This window comes from Dreissena polymorpha, chromosome 5 (assembly GCF_020536995.1).
Source record: "Dreissena polymorpha isolate Duluth1 chromosome 5, UMN_Dpol_1.0, whole genome shotgun sequence".
NCBI classification, from domain to species: Eukaryota; Metazoa; Mollusca; class Bivalvia; order Myida; family Dreissenidae; genus Dreissena; species Dreissena polymorpha.
The window spans coordinates 114,560,336-114,578,501 of record NC_068359.1 but is presented as its reverse complement, the minus strand read 5'-3'; the positions used below and the strand labels follow the sequence as shown (position 1 = coordinate 114,578,501).

Genomic DNA, 18,166 nt, shown 5'->3' with positions numbered 1-18,166 from the left:
CTCGCAGTTATTAGACGTAAAGGCCGGTGTCCTCTAGAGCTCAGTATTAGGACCGTTGTTTTTCTTGATTTACGTTAATGATATTGTAATAAACCTTTTAAGTATTAACCCGACTGTTTGCTGATGATACTTCATTATCATGTACCACATCTGTATTAGCTGATCTCGAGGGTATTTTTAATCATGATCTATGCCTAATTAACGTATGGGCAAAACGTTGGCTTGTTGATTTTAATCCCCAAAAACTGAAGCTATTCTATTCACAACACAACAGAATATTCCCTTTCCCAAGTTATTGTTTGGTAATACACCCGTAACATTTGTTTATGAACACAAACATCTCGGCCTTACGCTTAGCAGCGATGGTAAATGGAACAACAACATAAATAATATTCTGGCATCCGCGTCAAAAATCCTCGGCGTTATGCGTAAAGTTAAGTACAAACTATCAAGAAAATGTCTAAATCAAATATATTTTACACATTTGCGGCCATTATTAGAATACGCGTGTGTTGTTTGGGACGGTTGTACGTCGTACGACAAGGAATTACTTGAAAAATCCAAAATCAAGCCGCGCGTAATGTCTCAGGCATAACCAGACCCGTCTCACTTAGAAACCTTTACACTGTAGTTAAATGGCCAAGTCTAGAAAAACGACGAAGTTTTCTAAAACTAATAAATATCTACAAAATGCATAACGGCCTGTGTCCTAATTACCTTACTAACCTTCTCCCACCAACAGTTCATGAACAATCCTTTCGTAATCTTAGAAACGCGGAAGACTATACTATTTTATCAAGAAGAACTTATCTTTATTCGCGTTCGTTTTTACCATCTGCCATTAGTCTATGGAATTCGTTACCTATTGATATACGAAACATTGACACCATTTCGAATTTTAAAGCTTCATTGAAACAGTTATTTAATTTATGCGAAGATAATCCCCAATACTTTCACACTGGGGATAGACTATCATCAATTCTATATGCCCGTTTAAGAAATAACTTAGCCATCTTAACTCGGACTTATTCATTAATCATTTAAAACGCACTTCCCGATGTGCGTGCGGAAATGATGTTGAAAATGTTACTTCTTTCATTGCCATACATACCATTTGCAGCGAATAGCTCTATTTACTGCGTTACGATCGTTTCATCCCCTAAATTGTGAGATGCTCCTTTATGGTAAGCCTTCACTAAATAATGAAAACAACACCATCATTTTTAACGAAGTTAAAAAAATATATTATTACGACAAAGTGATACATTACTTAGCTAACTCTTTTTTTTTACATTTTGCTGGACAGGACTTATTACTATCTTTATTACTATCATTATTAATATCCTTCATTGTATAAGATATCTGTATATTTTCTATAAAATCATTATTATTTTTTTGTTTTATTAGCTCGGCTGTTTTCGGAGAAAACCCGAGGTATTGTCATAGCCAGCTCGTCGTGTCGTGTCCGTCTTCGTGTCCGCCGTCCGCGTCGTGCTAAAACCTTAACATTTTGTTAAGGTTTTGAACATTGGCTCTAAAATCAAAGTGCTTCCACCTACAACTTTGAAACTTCTTATGTAGCTAAACCTTAATGTGTTCTACACGCCACACCCATATTTGGGTCACTTGGTCAAAGGTCAAGGTCACTGTGACCTTTACAAAAAATAATCTGACAAGCTTTCATTTCTTCAAAAATTTACCCGCAGCCGAGCGTGGCATCCGTTATGCGGTGCTCTTGTTATTAGTAATGCTATTAGTATTACTATTCTTGGTAACTTCTGTTATTATTAGTAGAACTGTTGTCATCATATAATGAATATAATTTTTGATATTTATGTTCTCAATTGTATACTGTGTAAATGACATGATTCATATTTTGTGTAACTCTGTCACCATAACGGCATGTTAAAACTTTTTAGTTTTTTAAATCGTCAAAAGATGCATATAATGTATATTTTAGAGCAAGGTAAACGTTCAGTATTACTGTTTCCTCACGAATATCTTAACTACAACAAACATGTGCGAATCTGAAACAATATGTATTTTTTAATTTTGTCATTATACCAAAACGTTAAAAAGACCAATTTAATTGTGTTTATTGAGTTTCACAAGATGTAAAAAGCGGGCGAGAGAGTGAGAGGATGAGCATGATTGCACTGTGAGAAAGACTGTGGATGTCTTTGTGTATGAGAAAGAATAAGCGTATGCCATGGGCCTAACGACAGACGGGATATCTGTGAGTTATTGTAGAAGGTGAGTTATTGTACAGAAAGTCAGAGATTATGAATATTTGTACGCGAGGAAGGAATGTGTTAAGAAAACAGGAAAACAAATTGTAAAAAAGTGAATATGGACGAGTACACGGGAAACGAGTGCGTAAGACACGAAATGTATATGTAAACTGAGTATAATTAGACGATAACACATGACTGAGCTGGACCGGAAGTCTATAATCGGTCCGCTGCCTACATAACGACACCAGGACCTTTGGGCGCTCTGACAGATTATAAACGTCCAACCAAGCTCTGTCATATGTTATCGTTATCCTATTTTTCCTTAAACAATTTTATAAGCGAACCAGCTTTCCGTACTTTCATTTTCATTTAGTAGATTACGCAATTATTGACGTCTCTCATGTGACGTAATTTTTGTGACGAAACACACCAGTTTATGTTATACTTTCTGGAGTATAGGAACAACAATTCGGACGTGGTGGTTTAATCAACAGTAAGGTATTTCTTAAAAGCATTGAACGAATCTTAAACATGTGTGTTCGCATGCATAATTGGAATCTTCCGAAAGGTACATGTATAAAATAAATCTCTCTGACCATAAATATGATTTCAGACGAGACTGCATGATCATCCCTTTCTTACCGCGACGATACAGAACTACTGACAAAGTAAATGAGATAATTTCTGACGTTTGAGAAACGTTTTGGTACTGTGAATGGTGAATGAATATTGCTGGATATCTGTGAAAGTGAAGGGGCGATGATGGGTATGTTAAAATGTGAGAGAGTGACGATGGTAGATCTATGTGTAAAGCGAAGGAGTGATGGTTGTTATGTGTAAATTGAAGGGGTGATGGTGGGTATATGTTACGTGAAGGAGTGATGAAGGGTATGTGTAAAGTGAATGTGTGATGATAATTGGTATGTGTAAAGTGAGGGAGTATTTGTAGGTATGTGTAAAGTGAGAGAGTGATGATGGGTATGTGCAAATTGAGAGAGTGATGGGTATGTGAAAAATGAATGGGTGATGATAGGTATGTGTTAAGTGAGAGAGTGATGATGGGTATATCTAAAGTTAATTAGTGATGATGGGTATGTGTTAAGTGAAGGGATGATGTTGGGTATGTGTAATGTGAATTGATTTTGTGTATGTGTAAAGTGGGAGAAAGTGAGAGAGTTATAGCGCGTATGTGTAAAATGAGAGAGTGATATTGCGTATGTGTAAAGTGAAGGAGTGATGATGGATATGTGTAAAGGGAGAGAGTGATGGTAGGTATGTGTAAAGGGAGAGAGTGATGGTGGGTATGTGTAAAGGGAAAGAGTGATGGTGGGTATGTGTAAAGTAAAGGAGTGATGGTGGATATGTGTAAAGGGAGAGAGTGATGGTAGGTATGTGAAAAGGGAGAGAGTGATGGTGGGTATGTGTAAAGGGAGAGAGTGAAAGTGCGTATTGTAAAGTGAAGGAGTGATGATGGATATGTGTAAAGGGAGAGAGTGATGGCGAGTATGTGTAAAGTGAAGGAGTGATGATGGATATGTGTAAAGTAAAAAAGTGATAGGTATGATAGGTATGTGTTAAGTGAGAGAGTGATGATGGGTATATCTAAAGTGAATTGGTGATGATGGGTATGTGTTAAGTGAAGGGATGATGGTGGGTATGTGTAATGTGAATTGATTTTGTGTATGTGTAAAGTGGGAGAAAGTGAGAGAGTGACAGTGTGTATGTGTTAAGTGAGATAGTGATAATGCATATGTGTAAAGTGAGGGAGTGAAGGTGGGTATGCGTAAAGTGAAGGAGTGATGATGGATATTTGTAAAGGGAGAGAGTGATGGTGGGAATGTGTAAAGTGAGAGAGTGATGGTGGGTATGTGTAAAGTGAAGGAGTGATGATGGATATGTGTAAAGTAAAAGAGTGATAGGTATGATAGGTATGTGTTAAGTGAGAGAGTGATGATGGGTATATCTAAAGTGAATTGGTGATGATGGGTTTGTGTTAAGTGAAGGGATGATGGTGGGTTTGTGTAATGTGAATTGATTTTGTGTATGTGTAAGTGGGAGAAAGTGAGAGAGTGACAGTGTGTATGTGTTAAGTGAGATAGTGATAGTGCATATGTGTAAAGTGAGGGAGTGAAGGTGGGTATGCGTAAAGTGAAGGAGTGATGATGGATATTTGTAAAGGGAGAGAGTGATGGTGGGTATGTGTAAAGTGAGAGAGTGATGGTGGGTATGTGTAAAGTGAGAGAGTGATGGTGGGTATGTGTAAAGTGAAGGAGTGATGACGGATATGTGTAAGATGAATGGGCGATGATGGCTATGTATAAAGTGAATGGGTGATGATGGATATGTGAAATTGGGGAGAGTGTTGGTGGGTATGTGTAAAGTGAATGGGTAATGATGGATATGTGTAAAGTGAGAAAGGGATGGTGGATATGTGTAAGATGAATGGGTGATGATGGCTAGGTGTAAAGTGAATGGGTGATGATGGATATGTGTAAAGGGAGAGAGTGATGGTGGATATGTGTAAGATAAATGGGTGATGATGGCTATGTGTAAAGTGAGGGAGTGATGATGGGTATGTGTAAAGTGAATGGGTGATGATAGGAATGTGTATAGGAAAAGAGTGATGTTGTGTATGTGTACAGTAAGAGAGTGATGATGGGTATGTGTAAAGAGAGGGAGTTATGGTGGGTATGTGTAAAGAGAGGGATTGATGGTAGTAGGTATGTGTAAAGTGAAGGAATGATTAAGGGTATGTATAAAGTGAAGGAGTGGTGATGGGTATGTGTAAAGTGAGAGAATGATGTTGGGTTTGTGTTAAGTGAGAGAGTGATGGTGTGTATGTGTAAGTGAAGGAGTGATGGTAGGTATGTGCTAAGTGAGAGAGGTGATAGTGGGTATGTGTAAAGGGAGAGAATAATAGTGGGTATGTGTAAAATGAAAGAGTGATGGAATGTATGTATAAAGTGAGAGAGTGATTGTGGGTATGTGTTTACTAAGAGAGTGATGATGGGTATGTGTAAAGTGAGAGAGTAATGGTGGGTATACGTAAAGTGAGAGAGTGATGGAATGTATGTGTAAAGTGAAGGAGTGATGGTGGGTATGTGTACAGTAAGAGAGTGATGGTGGGTATGTGTAAGGGGGGAGAATGATAGTGGGTCTGTGTAAAGTGAGAGAGTAATGATGGGTATGTGTTAAGTTAATGGGTGGTGATGGGTATGTGTAAAGTGAAGGGATGATTGTTGGTATGTTTTAAGTGAGAGAGTAATGACGGGTATGTGTGAAGTGAGGGAGTGATGATGCGTATGTGTAAAGTGAGAAAGTGATGATGGGTGTTATGTGAGAGAGTGATAATGGGTATGTGTAATGTGAGAGAGTGATGACGGGTATGAGTGAAGTAAAGGAGTGATGGTGGGTATGTGTAAAGTTAAGGAGTAATGGTGGGTATGTTTTTATGAAGAGAATGATAGTGGGTATGTGTAAAGTGAAGGAGTGATGACGGGTATGTGTAAAGTGAATGGGTGGTGATGGGTATGTGTAAAGTGAAGGGATGATTGTTGGTATGTGTTAAGTGAAAGAGTAATGACAGGTATGTGTTAAGTAAGAGAGTTATGACGGGTATGTGTAAAGTTAAGGAGTGATGATAGGTATGTGTAAAGTGAGAAAGTGATGATGGGTATGTGTTATGTGAGAGAGTGATAATTGGTATGTGTTATGTGAGAGAGTGATGATGGGTATGTGTAATGTGAGAGAGTGATGACAGGTATGTGTGACGTAAAGGAGTGATGGTGGGTATGTGTAAAGTGAAGTAGTAATGGTGGGTATGTGTTCAGAAAGATAATGAAAGTGGGTATGTGTAAAGTGAAGGAGTGATGACGGGTGTGTGTAAAGGAAGAGAATGATAGTGGGTATGTGTAAAGTGAGAGAGTGATGATGGGTATGTGTAAAGTGAATGGGTGGGGATGGGTGTGTAAAGTGAAGGGATGATTGTTGGTATGTGTAACATGAAGGAGTGATGATGGGCATGTGTAAAGTGAGAGAGTGATGGTGGGTATGTGTAAAGTGAGAGAGTGATGATGGGTATGTTTTAAATGAATGGATTGTGATGGGTATTTGTAAAGTGAATGGATGATTGCTGGTATGTGTAAAGTGAAGGAGTGATGATGGGTATGTGTAAAGTGAGAGAGGGATGATGGGTATGTGTTAAGTAAATGGGTTGTGATTGGTATGTGTAAAGTGAAGGGATAATTGTTGGTATGTGTAAAGTAAAGGAGTGATGATGGGTATGTGTAAAGTGAGATAGTGATGATGGGTATGTGTTAAGTGAGAGAGTGATGAAATGTATGTGTAAAGTGAAGGAGTGATAATGGGTATGTGTAAAGTAAGAGAGTGATTATGGGTATGTGTAAACTGAGAGAGTGATGGTGGGTATGTGTAAATTGAAGGTGTGATGGTAGGTATGTGTTAAGTGAAGAAGTGATGATGGGTATGTGTAAAGTGAGGGAGTGATGATGGGTATGTGTTAAGTGAGGGAGTGATGATGGGTATGTGTAAAGTGAGGGAGTGATGATGGGTTTGTGTAAAGTGAAGGAGTGATGGTAGGTATGTGTAAAGTGAGAGAGTGATGTTAGGTAAGTGTAAAGTGAAGGAGTGAAGGTAGGTATGTGTAAAGTGAGAGAGTGATGTTAGGTATGTTTAAAGTGAGGGAGTGATGATAGGTATGTGTAAAGTGAGGGAGTGATGATAGGTATGTGTAAATTGAGAGAGTGATGTTAGGTATGCGTAAAGTGAGAGAGTGATGTAAGGTATGTGTAAAGTGAGGGAGTGATGATAGGTATGTGTAAAGTGAAGGAGTGATGGTAGGTATGCATTAAGTGAAGGAGTGATGGTGGGTATTTTTAAAGCGAGAGAGTGATGATGGGTATGTGTAAAGTGAGGGAGTGATGATGGGTATGTGTAAAATGAGGGAGTGATGGTGGGTATGTATAAAGTGAAGGAGTGATGGTAGGTATGTGTAAAGTGAGAGAGTGATGTTAGGTAAGTGTAAAGTGAAGGAGTGAAGGTAGGTATGTGTAAAATGTGTAAAGTGAAGGAGTGATGGTAGGTGTGTGTAAAGTGAAGGAGTGATGGTAGGTATGTGTAAAGTGAGAGAGTGATGTTAGGTAAGTGTAAAGTGAAGGAGTGATGGTAGGTATGTGTAATATGAAGTAGTGATGGCAGGTGTGTGTAAAGTGAAGAAGTGATGGTAGGTATCTGTAAAGTGAGAGAGTGACGTTAGGTATGTGTAAAGTGAAGGAGTGATGGTAGGTATGTGTAAAGTGAAGGAGTGATAGAAGGTATGTGTAAAGTGAAGGAGTGATGGTAGGTGTGTGTAAAGTGAAGGAGTGATGGTAGGTATGTGTACAGTGAGAGAGTGACGTTAGGTATGTGTAAAGTGAAGGAGTGATGGTAGGTATGTGTAAAGTGAAGGAGTCATGGTAGGTTTGTGTAAAGTGAGAAAGTGATGGTGGGTATGTGTTAACTAAGAGAGTGATTGTAGGTATGTGTAAAGTGAGTAAGTGATAGTGGGTATTTGTAAAGTAAGAGAGTGATGGTGTGTATGTTTAAAGTGGGTATGTGTAAAGTGAGAGAGTGATGGTGTGTATGTGTAAAGTGATGGAGTGAAGGTAGGTATGTGTAAAGTTGTAAAGTGAAGGAGTGATGATAGGTGTGTGTAAAGTGAAGGAGTGATGGTAGGTATGTGTAAAGTGAGAGAGTGACGTTAGGTATGTGTACAGTGAAGGAGTGATGGTAGGTATGTGTAAAGTGAAGGTGATGGTAGGTATGTGATAAGTGAGAGTGATGACGGGTATGTGTAAAGTGAAGGAGTGATGACGGGTATGTGTAATGTGAGAGAGTGATAGTGTGTATGTGTAAAGTGAAGGAGTGATGGTGGGTATGTGTAAAGTGAAGAGAGAGAGAGAGAGAGAGTGGTGAAGTGTATGTGTTAAGTAAGAGAGTGATGGTCAGTATGGTTTAATTGAGAGTCACTGATGGTGGGTATGTGATAAGTGAGAGTTGTTACAGGTATGTGTAAAATGAGAGAGTGATGGTGGGCATGTTTTTAGTGAGAGATTGATGGTAAGTATGTGTGAAGTGAAGGAGTGATAAAATAAAGTGTAGATTGAGAATTGGTATATGTGTGAGTATGTGTTAAGTCAATGATAGGTGATGGTTTGCATCATGGGAGATATGCGTAAAGAGAGCGAGTGAGGGAGACCGTGCATGTGCAAAGGTAGTGATTGTGGATGTTCATGAGTATTTAGTAGTATGTTTAAGTCAGTTAGTAAGACAGCGAAGGAGCAATCAAGTTAGTATGTGAAAAAGTGAAAATGGGAGTGTTCTAAGTGAGTGAGCGAGTGAGTGCATAAGTGATGATTGGTATGTTAGCGCGCGATTGAGTGAAGAGAAAACAGTAACGGCTGTGGAATTGTAAATTAAGAGGGTTAAAATTTATAGGGTGCTGATAGTGAACTTTTAAAATTATTGATAGAGGACTTCCATGTGAAATAATAGCGACCGAGAGAGGGGGTGTGTATAAGTAAAGTTAGTAAGTAATCGAGTTTTGAAGAGAAGTAGAGCTTATATTATGTGTTAAGTAATGGATCGGTGCTCTATCGTTGCTCAAATAATCTGTTGGCTGTTCGATGAATTGGTACCAGAATATGTTGCAAATATATATATTTTTTTCATTTTAAATAATTTATAGCACTCTGGCACGTCTTTTGGCTAACAAATACGAACGTCATCTCGTCTTATACATACAGTTAAAATCAAAGATCAACTGGTCGGTCGCTATACTGCAAGGATGCACCCATTGGTATATGTTGTTTCTAACTTGTACATTAAATGAACGGATTACTTTTAATATGGTGCTTTGTTTAATGTTTTCAGGGATTTCAGTAGATTTTGAAAACCAGGAGTCAAAATGACCCAAGGTCTCAAAATTATGAGGGGTCAACATAAAAAATTATTACAAATGATCATGGTCAAAATATTGATGTAACTTAAACTTTTCCTAAATGCACGTTGAAGGTTTTGTTATAGCTTATTTATCATAATAATGAATAAAACATTTTCACAAAAGCTTTATTATTTCCATAAAAGATCATTTCTGGTCTTTTTTCAAGATGGATTGTGGAAATCATATGTGTCAACATGATGCAAGGCTTTTTTGTTTTGCAGGAGTCAAAAATGAGAAAATTGCAACTTGCTTGCATCAAAATGCAGGATTCTGCTTCAATTGAAATCTCTGTGTTTTGTAAATAACACGGTCAATATGTTAACACAAAATCATTGATTAGATAGCGTTGTGTCTGTTGCTATGTGTGAAACAAATTGCATTAAATGTACCTTGGTAAAATCATGGATAGTCTAAATTTATTATACTTGGTCAACCGCATCACATCCTCAACGGAATAACAAGAACATAAAACATTTTTTTATTGTTTATTTTTTGTATCAACTTCTTACAGATACGACAGAATGATTTAAACATTACACGTCAACACATCGATACAATAATTAATGGAATGATAATTCAGAAAATTGCGTAAGGACTCCGTGTTCTATGAATACTTCATTGCAGAATTTTCCTATTATTTTGAGGCAAGTGCGATTGTTGTTATGGCTATCAAATGAATAGTTTAGAAGTGCTCTGCTTGAATTTTGTGGATACTTGCAAATTTATTTCCATTAAGGTATACATAAGTTTCAATGAGATTGTGTTATTTTTTATTATTGCATTTCTGATCTTCCAAAAATTATATGTCGACTTGCCATAAAAACTTCCACACATTACTCTATATTTATAATAAGCACATGAACATACAATAAATGGTAAACGAGGCAAAATGGACATCATAAAAAGTTTACCGACGTTAGCAGACTTTTCAGTCATACTGAGACATGAACATAATGTAATGAATAAATACGCAGGAAATACAAGGCAAGCAGTAACAATTTATTTCGAATCATAATAATTGAAAAGCAAACATAAATATTAATCTAATTCAACGTAAGCACAAGAGGCAACTTAGTTATTTAAATTACTTTAGTATAATTTAATTTAAAATAATTTTAAATAAATGCTAAACTACAGTGAAATAGAATAGAAACATGATGGAGTAAACCATTAAGAAAGGCAAATATGCGAGTATGTTTCCGCTGTCTAAAATAACTATGACATGACGACAGTGCTTATGTTACGTTGGACAAAGCAGTACCGTAGGCAGGGATTAACAATATTACACGTCAAACAAAAACAATCGGTTAACAAAAGATGCAAATTCGTATGCGATTATACAGCTAATATATGACTAACTCAAGAATATACACTATTTTTTGTAATATTTTTTAGATAATTAAGAAAGTTCATGTGATGCATAAATCCGTCTTCTTCCCATCTGCATCCTTTCTCCTGAAAAAAAGACAAAAACATGTTACGATATTATAACTTCATACAGAATGCTTGTTTTCTATTTAATTTGCCAAGTCAGGTCAAATGGCCTGTTATGGTAAGGCCAGTGACGTAAAGTTACATAAAATAACGTCACGGAAGAAAACATGCTAACGTCATTGGATAAAGTAAAGCTAACGTTTTTTCCTTTTATTACGTTGATGCTGCCGAAAGAAAGATATAATTGGTCAGATAAATTATTCACACAGTAACTTTCTGGATCCCGCACGCTTGATACCGGTAGCAAATGCATATAAATTTATGAATCGATTTGCATATACACTTACATCTTAACAACGTTAATTAACTACAAAGTGCATAAAAGAAGGCGAACACGATACTATGCATATTTATTAGACAACTTTTAAGATGAACAAGTATTCCGTAATTAACGATTATTTTTTGTTGCAATAGCTTCTAACCGAGTAAGTTAACGAACATGATCGCGCAAATATTTGCCAAGTTTTGATTACTGTTTAATTGGGTAGTTAATGATCACAAATAAATCAACAATGTTCAACTTCGAGCATTGTATGCACACCTCACCTTCAATCTACCACTCCATCTTGCCCATCTTCCACTTGACATAATCACCGCAGCAAATTGCGAGTTTGGGCGTGTACACGTATTCTCCGCAGCAGTAACTCTCTTCGCCGTAGCTTCTTGGTTTAACAATACCGTTGCAACAAATGTACATGTATGGGTCGTAACTTGTCTGACCGCAGCATTTGGTTGCCTCACCACAACGACCTGTTGATAAAATATCGTAATAATAAAATACGATTAAAATGTTTGCACTTTAAATTCATGTTCCTTTAAAACCATTTTAAAAGTTAATATTTTGCTCAAAGGTATAAAGTTTTATAGTTTCATGAAATAAAAAATGTGTGAGAAAAGGACGTTTGATGTATATCTCTTTAAACAATGTTACCTTGGACATTGCAGCCGCAGCATACTTGTTTGGCGCTGTATATGGTCTTATTGCAACAGCAGCAGTCGTCCCACGGTAATGTCTTCTCCACCATCTGGCCATTGCAGCAAAGTCCTCGATCTGGATTGTAGCTTCTCTTGCCGCAGCAGCGCGTTCGGATACCGACCCAGGCGTGTTGGATAACGCCCTCACAACAAACGTCCATGCTGGCATCGTAACTCACGCCATCGCAACATCTTGTGTTTTTGCCCTTCAGTGGTTGAGGTCTTTCCATTGGGTCTCCGGGACAGCAAATCTCAGTGTTAGGATTGTATGTGCCGTTTCCACAGCACCAGAGATCGCCAGTCTTGTCGACCGGACGAAGACTACCATCGCAACAGACATGTTTGTTAATGTCGTATGCCTTATCTCTGCAGCAACGTGTATTCTTTTGACCACCGACCGCTTCCTGAAGCGTCAGTTCGCAGCAAATATGTGTTTCGATGCTGTAACTGTATATTCCACAACACTTTGTATCCTTGATGTCCTTTGTTTTAGCTGGGCTAGCAACACCATCGCAACAAACATCAGAAAGTGTGTTGAACGTCGTGTTTCCACAACAACAGTTATCATCCTTGTTCGCCTTTTGGAATATTTGCAAGTCATCGCAGCATACTTCGTTGCTAGGATTAAAAGCCACCTTTTCGCAACACATTGTGTCCATTCCACCTGTCCTATTTTGGATGATGCCTTGGCAACATATCTGCAGTTGCGGATTGAATGTTAACTTACCGCAGCAAACGTTATCGCTATTTTTGGATTTAGGCATGACGTTACCGTCACAGCAAATTCTTTCGCCACTGTCGTAGCTAACCGACCCACAACATTTGGCGTTTCCATTATATATTGGCTGTGGAACACCCAAGCAACATACTTGAGTATTTGTGTTGTACGTGGTCTTTCCACAAATCCAGTCATCACCTGAACTGACCTTTTGATACAACGTGTTATCCTCGTAACATATGTATTTATCAGCGTCGTAGCCCTTTGTGCCACAACATTTGGTGTTTGCGCCTTGCAATGGTTGTGGAACATCGTTGCAACATATTTCTTTGTTTGTATTGAAAGTGGTATTACCACAGCAACAGTTGTCATCGTTGCTTTCCTTCATTCTTACAGAATTCTTGCAACATATTTCTTTCTCAAGATTATAACTCTTGTCCACGCAGCACATTGTCATGGCGCCTGCTGTTCGTGGCTGTGGCGTCAAATTGCAACAAATCTGCGATACCGCATTGAATGTCTTCATGCCACAACAGCTGTCATCGCTAGGGTTATCTTTTTTCATAACCGAGCCATTGTCACAACAAATTTCCATAAGCATGTTGTAGCCCTTGTTGCCACAGCAACTAGCGTCCTTGATATCACCGCGTAGAGTGCTTGGTACACCGTCACAACAAACCTCAGTGCCTGTATTAAATGTTGTCTTACCACATCGGCAATTGTCATCCTTATTTCTCTTGTCATACAAAATGTCATCAAAACATAGTTGCTTGCGTTTGTCGTAGCTCTTCTTGTTACAGCAATCGGTAAATTCGGCGCCTACAGCTGCTTGCGGTTCGCCGTTGCAACATACATCTTGCGCCCTGTTGTAGGTCTTATTACCACAGCACCAGTCATCATCGTTGCTAGTTTTATCGAACAAAGACATGTCGTTGCAGCAAACCTGAGTTTTGGGATTGTAACTTGTCTTTCCGCAACATAATGTTGCTTCATAAGCCTTAGACGGGTTTCCATTACAACAGAACTGTGAGTTAGTGTTCATTGTAGTCTTACCACAACAGGCATTATCATTATTATTTGCTTTCTTTCGTATTTCATTATCACAACATACGTGCTGTCTTGAATCATAGCTTGTCTTGCCGCAACATTTAGTGAATTCGTTACCAACAAGATTCTGCGGAATATTCTCGCAACATATTTGAGTCTTGGCGTTGAAAGTTGTACTTCCACAACAGCAGTCATCTTCTTCGCCTCGCTTTTCTTTTACCTTGCCGTCACAGCAAATGGATTTTCTGTTATCGAAGCTCTGATCGAAGCAACATGATGTAGATTCAAATCCACCAACAAATGGTCTTGGCTTATTGTTACAACATATTTGGGTAGCTGAATCAATTGTGACATTACCGCAGCAACAGTCATCGTTCGGATTCGCTTTAGAGACAATTTTACCACCACAACATACTTGTTTGGCTGGATCAAAGCTCTTTCCGTTACAGCATTGTGTGTCCTTGCCATAAGAAGGTTGGCGTATCATTCCATCGCAGCAAACTTCGCTCTGTGTATTGTAAGTAGTAGAACCACAACACCAATTGTCCTTGCTATCGTCCTTCTTTCTAAGTTTTCCATAGCAGCAAATATGAGTTAATGTGTCGAATGATTCCATTCCGCAGCACTGCGTGTTCTTTCCGAAAGAGATTTGCACTGACAAGCCGTGACAGCACAATTCCTTGTTAGTATCATACGGCTGGTCAGCACAACACCAGTTGTCACCATCCTTCTTCTTTTTAATAATTTTTCCACCGCAACAAATTTCTTTCGTGGAATCATAGCTTTGAATTCCGCAGCATTTAGTGTATTCAATTCTACCCTTGGCTTGTTGAGGACTTCCAATGCAGCAAACTTCGTTCTTAGCATCAAATGTGGTATTGCCACAACAGCAGTCATCTGCTTTGTTCTTCTTGTCTCTAACCTTTCTTTCACAACATATTTGCGACTGCGTGTCAAAGCTGACATCTTCGCAGCAAGTCATATATTTACCACCAGCGCGTGTCTTTTGGAGGCAACATATTTCAGTAGTAGAAGAAATGGTTGAATTTCCGCAGCAACTGTCGTCACCTTGGCGATTTTTATTTCTAATTTCACCATCACAACATACCTGAGCCTTTGAATCGTAGCTTCGTTTGCCACAGCACTTAGCACTGTCACTTCCTTTCTTCTCTTGTGGTTGATCTTCACAGCATAATTCTGTGTTTGTATTGAAAGTCGTTGCACCACAGATGTAGTTATCGTCTGCGTTGCGCTTCTTACGTAATGTGTAATCTTCCATACAGTAATACTCTCTTGGATTGTAACTTGTCTTTCCACAACACATTGTTTCTTCACCGACTATTAGCTTCTGTGGCTCGCCATTGCAACAAAGTTGAGTCCTTGTGTCAATAGTTGTCTTTCCACAACAAGTGTTGTCATTAACATTTTTCTTTTGAACAACATTTCCATCACAACATACTTCTTTTCCAGAATCGTAACTTCTGTTTCCACAACAAGCAGAGAGATCATTTCCTACTAATGGATTTGTAAAGCCATCACAACATATTTCAGTACGGGAATCGATTGTTGTTCTTCCACAGCAGCAATCATCTTTTCTGTCCTTCTTATCTCTAATCTTTGCCTCACAGCATACTTGCGTGTCGGAGTTGAAGCTCTGGTTACCACAGCACGATGTTTTGCTACCATATGATGGTCTTGGCGTATTATCACAGCACACTTCTTTTGCCAATGTGAGTGTCGTTGTTCCACAAACACCATCGTCGGATGGATTTCGTTTCTCAATTAATTTGCCATCGTGACAGAGATGTTTGGCAGGGTCATAACTTTTTTGTCCGCAACATTTGGTATTTTCTTTAGCAACTGCTGGTTGAGGGAAGAGTCCCTGACAACATACTTGAGTGTTTGTGTTAAATGTTGTCGTTTTGCCACAACAACAGTTGTCATCAAGTTTTACCTTCTTAACAATATTATTGAAGCAGCAAATATCCTTACCGGAGTCATAGCTGACAACTCCACAACAACGTGTCGGTGCTCCATATGATTTTTGCGGGACACTATTGCAACAAACTTCGTTCAGAGAATTCGAAGTTGTGTTGCCACAACAACAATCATCTTCTGGATTACGTTTAGATCTTAGCTTACCATCGCAACATATGTCCTTGCGTGGGTCATAACTTACTTGACCACAACATTGTGTGTACTGGTCGTACATAGGCTGCGGTAGACCACTGCAGCAAACTTGTGTCTTTGCATCAAACGTGGTACTTCCACAACATGAATCGTGATTGTCATTAGCCTTGTCACGTATCTTCTTGTCACAACAAAGTTGTTTGATAGTGCTGTAACTCTTACTTTCACAGCATGTTGTGCTATCGCCCTTTTTCGGTTGTGGGGTAGCTAAACAACATACTTCAGTCTTCGTGTAAATCGTTGTATTGCCACACGGGCAGTCATCATCTTTGCTTCTCTTTACCAACAGAACAAAATCGTCACAGAATTCAGTATTCGGATCATAGCTCACTCCAGCACAGCACCTTGACAATTTACCACCTTTACGTTCCTGTGATTTGCCATCGCAACATATTTCCGTTACAGTATTGTAGGTTGTGTTTCCACAGCAACAGTTATCGTTTGACTTAACTTTATTTCGAAGAATATCACCATCGCAACATATCTGCTTTGAAGGATCGAAGCTATAAAAGCCACAGCACTGAGTTTCTTTTCCGGCAACAGCCCGGGCTGGCATGCCATTGCAACAAACCTCGGTTTGAGTGTTGATAGAAGTATCACCACAACAACAGTTGTCCTCGTTATTCTTTTTCTTTCTGATCATTTTCTTACAACATAAGTGCGTTTTTGTATCGTAACTTAGAGCACCGCAGCAGTCGGTATTCGGTCCACCAACCAGCGGCTGGGGATTTCCTTCACAACAAATTTCGGTTGTTGCACTTACGGTAGTGTTTCCGCAGCAACAATCGTCTTGCTCTTGTTTCTTAACCCTTAGTTGTTCGTTACAGCACACATGTTTACGTGAATCAAAACTAACTGCACCGCAGCATGACGTGTATTCACCGCCAACGAGTCTCTGCACAATACCTCTGCAGCAAATATCTTGCTTGGAATTCATCGACATGTTACCACAACAGCAGTCATCGTCCGGCTTCTCTTTCTTGATAAGTTTTTCTTCACAACATAAATGTACTCGAGGATCATAACTAACGTCACCGCAACACATAGTGTTGTCGCCACCTACACGAGCCCGTGGATATTTGCCTTCGCAACATATCTGTGATCTGCTGTTCATTGTTGTGTTACCGCAGCATAAATTATCGTCATTGTTGACTTTTTTGAACAAAACTTGATCACAGCATAATGAACCGAGAGAATCATAGCTAACCTTTCCACAGCATCGTGTTTTATTGCCTCCTTTAGCAGGCTGTGGAACTGAACCATCGCAACACACCTCAGTCCTTGTATCGAAAGTTGTCGGACCACAGCAGCAATTATCATTGGAATTTCGGAGTTTCCGGAGACCTCCATCGCAACAGATGTGTGTGGATGGGTTGAAGCTATTGGAACCACAACATCGGGAAGAGATTCCTTCGAAAGCTTCCTTTGGCTCTCCCAAACAGCATACTTGAGTCTTTGTGTTCATCGTTGTTTTACCGCAGAATGAATCATCGCCGGGTTTAGCTTTCTTTCTTATTTCTAGATTGAAGCAAAGTTCGTCAGCAATAGAATAGCTTCTTGGTCCACAGCAGCCAGTATTGGCAACACCAAGCATTTTTTGAGGCTGTTCTTCACAACATATTTCTGTTTCAGTATGAAATGTTGTATTGCCACATATGCAGTTGTCATTTTTATTTCTTTTCAGCACTAGATATTGTCCGTTACAGAAATATACGCTTGGATCATATGATTCTTCGTGACAGCATTGTGTGCGCTCACCGCCTGTCTTCTTTTTTGGATTACCTTCACAACAAACTTCATTGTTTGAGTCAAATGTTGTGCCGCCACAGCATAAGTCATCTGAAGGATTCCTCTTTTTTGTTGGGTTAGTTCCGTTACAGCAACTCATTTCTTTTATGTTGTAGCTTACACGGCCACAACACCGACTGTTTCTTCCATAGGATGGTTGTGGTGTGTCACCATGGCAACACACCATTGTTTTTGTATTGAAAGTGGTATTTCCGCACACCCAGTCATCGTCTTCCCGAACTTTGACGTATATTTTTCCATCAAAACAAATTTCAGTTTTAGAATTATATACTACCTTTAAGCAGCATTTTGCGTACTTACCGCCCTTAGCTGGCTGTGGAACACCATCGCAACATATTTCGGTTGCAGAATCGAAAGTTGTACTACCACAGCAATAATTATCCTTTCGGTCTCTCTTCTTTCGTATTTGGGCATCACAACAAACTTCATCATTTACTACATAGCTCTTTGCCATGCAGCACTTATGTGTATTCATGTTTCCAAGCTGAGGTGTATTATCGCAGCAAATTTGCTTAGCTGTATTTATAGTTGTTTTTCCGCAACAACAGTCATCATCCTTGTTTGCTTTTTCTACCAATTTACCATCACAACAAATTTGCTTTTCTGAGTCAAAACTAACATCGCCACAACATTTTGTATTAGAACCATAACTCTTCTGTGGCATTTTACCATTACAACAAACCTCGGTGAAACTGTTGA

At 38.9% G+C, this 18,166-nt stretch overlaps 1 protein-coding gene across 1 annotated transcript; it reads right to left on the bottom strand.

Moving 5' to 3' along the window:
* Positions 1-9,721: 9,721 nt before the first annotated feature.
* LOC127832672 (uncharacterized) lies at positions 9,722-17,897 on the bottom strand. Its single transcript, XM_052358280.1, has 3 exons — positions 11,660-17,897; positions 11,275-11,478; positions 9,722-10,689 (listed from the first exon to the last, which is right to left on the bottom strand). The coding sequence occupies exons 1-2, from the start codon at positions 17,631-17,633 to the stop codon at positions 11,282-11,284; spliced, it is 6,171 nt and encodes a 2,056-aa protein (XP_052214240.1). The 5' UTR covers positions 17,634-17,897; the 3' UTR covers positions 9,722-10,689; positions 11,275-11,281.
* Positions 17,898-18,166: the final 269 nt, after the last annotated feature.